This window comes from Cydia splendana, chromosome 14 (assembly GCF_910591565.1).
Source record: "Cydia splendana chromosome 14, ilCydSple1.2, whole genome shotgun sequence".
Lineage (NCBI taxonomy): Eukaryota > Metazoa > Arthropoda > Insecta > Lepidoptera > Tortricidae > Cydia > Cydia splendana.
In genome coordinates, this window is record NC_085973.1 from 7,507,192 (window position 1) to 7,516,392 (window position 9,201).

At 37.7% G+C, this 9,201-nt stretch overlaps 1 protein-coding gene across 1 annotated transcript; it reads right to left on the reverse strand.

Moving 5' to 3' along the window:
• Positions 1 to 7,265: 7,265 nt before the first annotated feature.
• LOC134796943 (uncharacterized PE-PGRS family protein PE_PGRS54-like) lies at positions 7,266 to 8,786 on the reverse strand. The gene is made up of 2 exons (XM_063769137.1): positions 8,672 to 8,786; positions 7,266 to 8,579 (listed from the first exon to the last, which is right to left on the reverse strand). Exons 1-2 carry the CDS (start codon positions 8,681 to 8,683, stop codon positions 7,266 to 7,268), a joined length of 1,326 nt encoding a protein of 441 aa, XP_063625207.1. The 5' UTR covers positions 8,684 to 8,786.
• Between the last annotated feature and the right edge of the window lie 415 nt (positions 8,787 to 9,201).

A 9,201-nucleotide genomic window follows, 5' to 3' on the forward strand; every position in this document is an offset into this window, starting at 1 on the left:
TGATGCGATAACGCAACTGTCCTCATATTTATACAACAAGAAGTTCTTGGCGGTGATGCGACATCCATGAATATATTAATTGGTCGGATATCGTTGCGTCTGATACGTCATTTCTGATGGCGGGCGAACTATGTTCGGTCCACCTCAAACATGCACCTTACGCCGTTGTAATAAGGCGAAAATTGTATACATATTTCTGGCATCGATTGTTCATAAGTAGGTAAATCTATTTTGAATAGGGTCACCGTTTTCCTAAGGTTATGCAAGTGACTTGATTTAAACATATAGCAGACCGCAGATCGGTCAACGTTGTCATCTGCATTTGAGGGAGTGGAAGTTTTCGGAATATTTAATCTGCCTTAAATCGCTATTATAGTTTTTCGTAATAAAATCAAATTTGGAAATCTGCTGACATTTAAATAAACCGAATTGTTTGTATCAGAAAATGGTGATCCTAAATAGTTTCAAATATAATTTAAGTATTCCTAGTTGTCAAAAAAGAGCTCCCATATTTAGCTAATTGTGTAAATAAATAGTGTTACAAAAATTTGGGGCAAGGATTTTAAATCAATATCGTGTACTTTTTATACCAAAGTAAACAAGCGTGCAGACCGCCTGATATTAAACAGACACGGCAACTCTAGTATACATTTAAAACTTACCAATTGTGTTGATCCATAAGAATGAGGACCATAGATAAATAGGCGCTTATGTTATTATACATATAATATTATATCAGTGTTACTTACGCAAGTGCAGAGTTGAAGAGCGCGAAAAACGACACGGACCACTATCTCATCAAGGAACCCTCAGCTCGATAGGATGGAGGAATCATGAGATTTAATGCAAAATTGAGAAAATCCGTAAAATGAAACACATGAACAAAGCCTTTGTCTGTTCGCATGTAAAATACATCAACGCTTCAATTGCAGCCATCGAACTCTCGAAACTCAACGTCGAGTTTTTACAGCTTAAGTATACAATACAATACTCTTTATTGCACACCTCACATAGTTCACAAACACACACACACAGGTTCACATAGGTCACGTAGTAAATAGTAGGTACAATCGCCTGCGCTCGCGGTTTTCCAGTTAAGAAAAAAATCCCTCAATCCTTGCAACCGGTCGGCCACCTGGCTACCTACAAGGCGTTCAAAGTGTTCAAACGAGTATTGCCCTAAGGGTGGAACACCGCGAGCGCAGGCGATTGTATGGTGCTTCGAACTTCGAACAAGTCTAATGAAGACGTATGGCAGGACATGGGATATGTTGGGCTTTTTAACAAGCTTTTATTAGGTCGACCTGTATGTAACTAACTATGTAATGCAGGAATCTAAGGTAACTAATTAACCATCTTCCAAGGATCGTAGCGTCATGAAAATTGGCAGCTGTATGTAGTTCTGATGACAATACAATAATAGGTACTGTCGAACTGATCTGATGATGGAGACAGGAGGTGGCCATAGGAACTCTCGACCTGTATGTAACTAACATGTAATGGAATCTAAGGTAACTAATTTAACCATCTTCCAAGGATCGTAGCGTCATGAAAATTGGCAGCTGTATGTAGTTCTGATGACAATACAATAATATGGTACTGTCGAACTGATCTGATGATGGAGACAGGAGGTGGCCATAGGAACTCCGTGATGAAACAACGCAACCTAATTGTGTTAGAATTGTCTCGATGAGTATTAGTTGTCTGTCGTAAGAAAAGTAGTCAGCGATAAAAGTTGGTACCAAAAATGAAATTTTTGCCAAAAACTTATTTTAACTGTACTTACTCGTTTATAATTCTGTTACTTACGAATACATCACATGTTTCGTTATAATCATAAAACTGTTAAGCGCCTACAAAAATAACACACCTACATAATATGAATATTTGCATATAAAGCGCATAGAAATTAATCATAATCAGGTTGCGTTTAAACAGTTTCGGTTCAGCAATGTATAGTCTACATAATTTACGGTAAATTCTAAATAATTAATCCCTGGTACGCGACAATTTGAAGACAATAATTAGTATAATTACAGTTTTACAAAATCGCAGCTAGGTAAGTAAGTAACTAAGTACCTAAAGCGGAAGAAGGTTTAATCATCTAATTTAATAATTTAATTAAATAATGTTTTGACAATGTAAGAATAATTTATTAAGTTACCTTGATACATCACTATTAAATAAATATAAAACATTAAATTACCTTAAAAATAATAATACAAACTACCTATCTCTAAACTAAATAAACTTAAAATAAACAGCCTATAAATAAAAAACGTCCCCCAAGTCACTGCCGATGGGCAGTGTGCCCAGAAGGCTGGCCGCATTGCCACGTTGTATGGCAATGCTTATGCGTTGAGCAAAATACTGGCCAGCCCTCTGGTCCCTTGTGGCATCTATAAGGCGCTCAGCCAAGGCCCTGTATACGCGGCGCGCGCTTGGCCCCCACGGCCCTCAGCGTTTCGACCCCAAACGCCTCAAAAATATAACTACTGCCAAGGGTGGCATATTTGCGTGCGGCGTTTGAGGTCTTCTGCCACCAACGCGGCATGACCAGCATCTCTGCAGTGCTGGTGCCCGGAAGGTTTAATTATTTATCTTCAAATAGTTTATAATAAACTTATATTATATACCTATTACCAGACATAGGAGTTTTTGTGGCAAAAACGAGTGTTTGAGAAATTGAAACATCGATTAATCTGTTATGGATATTATATTTATATTGATATGATGATATAATGAAACATCGATTAATCTGTTATGGATATTATATTTATATTTATTTAAAATATGATATTTCTACTGGCTGTAGGTAAGTTACCGAGAAATTTCAATAATGCAAATAAGTTACAAAGCGATACCTACATACATAATTTCCATATTACATATATTTAGCACTTAAAAATTTAAATTGCCAAAAGAATAGAAAACTACCAATAGGTACTTATATCAAATCAAAAGAGAAGAAGATATCGAACGCGTTGTGTATTTTGCGGTAGCTTCTTATACCTATCTTATTAAAATGTAATACATATCTAAGTATAACGTTAAGGTAACATCGATAACAGACATATCGATATTTCATTTTGTCAATCACTTTTTTTTGCCACAAAAACTTCTATGTCTGTATATTACTGACGAATGACGATAAAAGTATTGTCGACGATAGACAGTTTGTAAGTAGACAGGTTGTAGTAGTTTGTAAGTTGGTTGATAAACCATGGAACTAACAAACTTAAAAATTCATACCTACTTAGTTGACCCCAACACCTCATTTCGTTCGGTCGAAAATTTCAGCATGTGAATGGAACATCCAAAATATTATTGACGTCGACTATACCATACGATCTACATTTGACCTACGTAAAATACCTACTACAATTTTGATATATGGCGTGAGAAATCGTTGCATCACACCATTTAACTTTAAGGCCCTCCGTATCGGAGGCAGATTATGCAATGATTGTCACTCGTTTATTTATAGGCCTACTTTGTTATTATAATTCTTATATTTTTAATTTCACCAGCATTAGGTATTTATGCCATCGACATAAACTTCGAGTTGACCGAGTTTGCCGGATTAGATTTCTTCCGTTTTCGTTTGTTTCGTAATTATTACGAGACTTAGCTTTTTAGCAAGCTTTCCATTAATATACTATCTTATTTTTTAATGTTTTCTATTGACAGAATGCTAGGCAAGGTTAGGTATAGGTATATTATAAAAGTTGTCATAAATCACATTAAACTAAATTATTATTAATGAATACTGAAATGCCCATACGAATAATAAATTAGCAAGGAACGATATATTCTGAAAAGGCCCTTTAGGTTTCTCGATACCTGTCAGGATTGTTAAAAGCAGATCGATATGTGATCTAAGTGGAGAATGGTTTAACATTACCTATACTGTGAAGTTTGTAAAAACAATAAATTCAGTACCTATACTTGAGGTAGCTCATTTTCAAAATCTAGACTATCCAGAGCATAAGAAAAGTTTGTGGAAGATTTGAATCAAAATAATATAGCTAAGAGCAATATATTGAGCGCCCATTGTCAATCTGCTAAGAAGCATGCAGTGATAATATCAAATTTTATGACTAGCCCTTATCTTATTATATCTAATTTGATTTCAAATATTTGCAACCTCGTTTTACGGTTGAACAATTTGATTCGTGACTTCGTGAAAAATCTTGTTGAGAATCAGTAGAAACACTGTAATTTTGGAAAGGCCACCTAATACTTACCGTTTTATTGCTTTAAATCAAGTGTTCTCGATGCGACCGTCTGTTGTTTTTATATGCGATTTTACTTGTTTCCATATATAGTATTTGTGTGAGGTGTACGAGTAAAATACAAGCACAATACAAATACTGTTTTTGTATTGTGTTTATATCTCAGGATCTATAAGTTAAAATAAATTAAAATCGAACTCTTGAAGACGCGCTCGCATCCATTACTACTACTAAAACTAAGACAACACAATTATTCTTTTATCAATTTCAAAGCACTAAAGACTTCATTCGCCATGTTTTCATGTTCCAAACTGAACTGAACATCCTCGTAATCGGGTATTCACGGGTTTAATAAAATGACAATAATGGGAAAAATTATAATTACAACCAAATGTGTGACATAATTACCTTTTGATGTTTGAAATTTGAAGACTGTCCAATTAGAATTATATTTGACGACCGGTCTGGCCTAGTGGGTACTTTGTGACCCTGCGTGCTGCCTATGAAGCCCATGGTCCCGCGTTCGAATCCCGGTAAGGTCATTTATTTGTGTGATGAAACTGATGAACATAGATATATGTTAATGAGTCGTGGGCGTTTTCTACGTATATATGTAAGTATGTATTTATCTCTATACGTACATATGTATATCGTTGCGTAGTACCCATAGAGCTACAAGCTTTGCTTAGTTTGGGGCTAGGTCGATCTGTGTATGATTGTCCACAAATATTTATTTATTTATTTTATGTCCATTCCAAGACATTGCAAATTGTAGGTTTGTGAAGCTATGCGTACCTAAGTATTTTATTTAGTCATGTATTAAATAATGTACGGTGCAAGACTGTAATGTATTTTTCTCAAACATGCAATGAAATATTGATGTTATGTTCCTTATAATATAGGCTGCGAAGTATGACGTTTCAGGTGCGGCTAGGACAAAAGGTCGTCAATGGAATGTCATACACATCTTGCAGGCCTAGGCCGGCAAAGTCCTCTTTTTTAATTTTCATTTTACAGATATTTGTGACACAGCATCGTGGCATTCATCCATTAAAAAAAACTAGAGGCAGTATTTGCTTTATGGTTCGTAATGACACTCTGCCACTACGCCTAGAAAAAAAAAAACAAAAAACAATGTTTGCTATAATTTGCAGTTTTATTTGTATAAAATCAACATGAACTTAATAAATAATACATTCTATAATTTTATAAATTTAACTACACAAATAAAAACATTTAAAATATTTCATCTAAACGTTAGCGGTAAAAAGGTCTACTCAAACACGCGTAGTTATATTTTTTAAATTGTTATGGAGGTAAAGTTGAAAAATATTAATTCTGTTTTATTGGATTTATGGTGCGTTGTTGATTTTTTGACTTTAATATGAGTTTCGACGAAATAATGAAATTAATATTAATTGTAATAGTAGGTGTTGGAATTGGCAGCGTAAGCAGAATTGATTTTAATAACTTGCTGCCTCTACCGCCAAGTCAAAGACGAAGTATGTATATGGTTGCTTATGGCAATTTTATTATTTGAGAAACTAAGAAAAATGGCTTACAGTTTATTAGATAGTTTTGTGGCATATTTTAAATGAATGTAACTACAAATTAAACTTATTTACACTTATTTACTCCATGCATAAAGCAACGATGTATGTGAAACATGATATCAACATGAAAGACTATGTAAACTTATGTGACGAAAACGACAGTCAGACGGATACAAGGCGAAAAAATCAAAGATACATGAAAATATACGGGTAGTAAAAATACACGACTCGTGTAAAACATACGCGTGATAATGATATAGTACGTGTTGGTTATATTTTGGGTGTAGTTTACTTTTAGTTTTTTCTATAAATAAAACTTGGGTTTGTGGATTTTTTATTTTATTTATTTCATTGCATGTTTGAGAAAAGCACTATACATACCTCGGCGGGAAATGGGGTTGCCCGCGCTCAGACCTATCCGATCTCGCTTCGCTCGGCCGTCTATATGTCTTCGGCCGGCAACCCCTTTCGTCCCGGCCTCTGTAGTAATGTACTATTTTTATAGAATGTTACCTTTTTATTTATTACGTTTTATTGTCTATGCTTTTTTATATTACTATTAAGACTTTATTTCGGACATCATACGTATAGATCCATAAATGATTAGTTAGGAACAATATTAGGATTATTATGTACTTATCACTGTGTACTGTTGTATTGGCACATGTTAGTGTTGACAAAACAATTTATATTTAATTATTTTGTCATGGGACTCTGTACGCCTCACATACCTACACTGAGCAGTTTATTAATTACCCCGACCGTTGGACCCAGTAACATCATGTCATCGGCGTAACTGATGTTGTTTACCATTTTACCGCCTATAGAACATCCGACCCTGGTGCCACTGAGCTCAACCATCAGCTGTCAGCAACGGTGACGTTAATCCACCCTGCCTTACTCCACATTCGGCCTTAGCCTAATTCGACTTTTATACGGTTTTTGTATTACTGATCATATTTTCATATACTTATATATATCGTTGTCTAAGCACCTAAAAGCCAAACCTTATCGAGCTTACCGTGGGGCCTAGTCTATTTGTGTAAAAATGTCCTAGAATATTTATTTATTTATTTATTTAAGCCCATTTTATGTTTTTTATATATTCCATTTCAGATAAATAAGTGTAAAAACTCAATAGTGTACTTAAGAATTTAAAATCGTTAGTCTGTAATCGGGCAATTGAATTAATTTCTATGCAATAGGTACTAGGTGAATATCAAATAATACTAGGATTTCTTTGGATAAATTGTTGTATTACAGTAATATATCCCTTATATTACTAAATATTTACAAAACTTTGTCTTATCCTAATTAATGACTTAGTTATCACCCTAGTGTGCAGCCCCGATGAGCTCACGTTGCAATGATATGAATATTTACAAAACATGTATAACAAAAAATGAGGTTCTTTATACTTCAGTCTTCATGCTATGGAGAGACCTCTGAAAACAAATGAGATTCGATATTTTCTATTTTAGTGCCAGCCGTGGTCGCTGTGGTCGTGCAGGTCGTGCTCGTCATGGATATCGAGGTGGTCGTCATGGCCATGAAGATCGTGATGATCGTGATGATCGTGATGATCGTGAATGTCGTGGTGGTCATGAATGCCGTAGTGATCATGAGGGGCAGCGTGCCAGCCGTGAGAGTGATGGTGTTCCACTGCTTTGTGGTGCACGGTCTTGAACACAGGGACTGGGTACTTCTTTACCACATGATACGGCACCTTGATCAGCTTAACAACGGGCACTTTCACAATTTTTTCAACAGGAACGCGACGCTCCACAGGAACCTCTACTACCCTTTCTACGGGTACTCTGACAATCTTTTCGACTGGGTAAGGTACTGGCTTGTCAACCTTGACTTGCTGGATCTTTACAACGGGCACTGGGACGTCCCTATACACTGGTACTTGGACGGGGTAAGGCTGTGGGACTGGGACTTGTACAGGTTGCGGCACGGGCACTGGTACCGGCTGAGGTACTCGGTGGATTTGTTCTCTGAAGACTTGGTAAGGTTCCTCTCTGACACTGTATCGGGTCGGGGCTCCATTGCCATTAGCCAGTCCGTGAATCGATGTGATAACTGGAGCCTTAGGTCCGGGTGGTGGAGGTTCGCCGCCTGGAACGGTGGCAGCGGGCCCATCAACTGCACCTGCGTTTGAGAGAGATCCAGGCAGAGGCAGAGATGGAGCGAGTGGGGCGGCTAAGTTAGAGCCGCCAATTCCGGAGTCAAAAGCAGGTGCGCTGAAAGAGCCGCCGAGGGGTGCTCCCAGCGAGCCACCTCCGAGGGAGCTTCCAATTCCTGAACCAATACCTGTTCCGACAGAACCTCCAAAACCAGACGGGATGGAGCTACCTAGGCTGCTTCCTCCAAGAGATCCGAGATTGCCACTGCCGAGTGATCCGGTGTAAGAGGATCCTCCAAGGCCGCTTCCTCCAAGAGATCCGAGGTTGCCACTGCCGAGTGATCCGGTGTAAGAGGATCCTCCAAGGCCAGAACCTCCGATGATGGATGATCCACCCAGGCCGCTTGAACCGATGCTACTCAGGCCACTGGATCCAAGACTGCTAGATCCCAGACTGTGGCTGATATCTCCAATGGATCCGCTCGAGCCGGAATATGTAGCTGAGGGTAGAGATCCAGCGGGGAAGCTGCTCGGTGAGAAGCTTGAAGTGGCAGGCAATGGTGCGGGAGCCGAGTGTCCACTGTTATACGAGTTTCCATGAGGGTAGTGATATCCACCGGCATGGCAGCTGCCTACTAGGATGGCTAACATAGCCAATTTCTTCTGAAAACAAAGTGATGAATTTGTAAGTGCCGGACTTCTCATCGTTATTCCATCAAACTGTATTTTTTAGGAATTGATTATTTGATACTTACAAAAGTAGCCATATCGATTAGCTAATCGCTGGCCACCCAAATTGTTGTGTCTTCTACAACAAGCGACGCTTGTGTGTACGGTTTTGGAGATTTTCATCATATTTATATAAATGTCGCGATAAGGCGCGGGACGGACGGCCCGATATGCAGATCGAGAGCGCAAACTGGTTTTGATCATCTCTCTCGTATTGAAATCCATTATTTATGCATTTGAATTAATTCTATGGTTGGTGACTTAACACATGGGAGCATTCATGGTGAAGTAGTTAGCAGGCTACATTGCGCAAAAAATTAAGATATTTAAAGCTTTAACGTATTGCGTATTGACGTAATATAACAATGGAACAAAAATTTTGTTTTAAGTTTCTAATGTTCAATTCGTATTAGGGGTCATCCATTAATTACGTCACACGAATTTCTAGGTTTTTTGACCCCCCCCCCCCCCTTGTCACATTTGGTCACATTTGGCAAACCCCTCCCCCCTAGTGTGACGTCACATTTTTTCTACGAAATCGCCAAATCGAATTAAG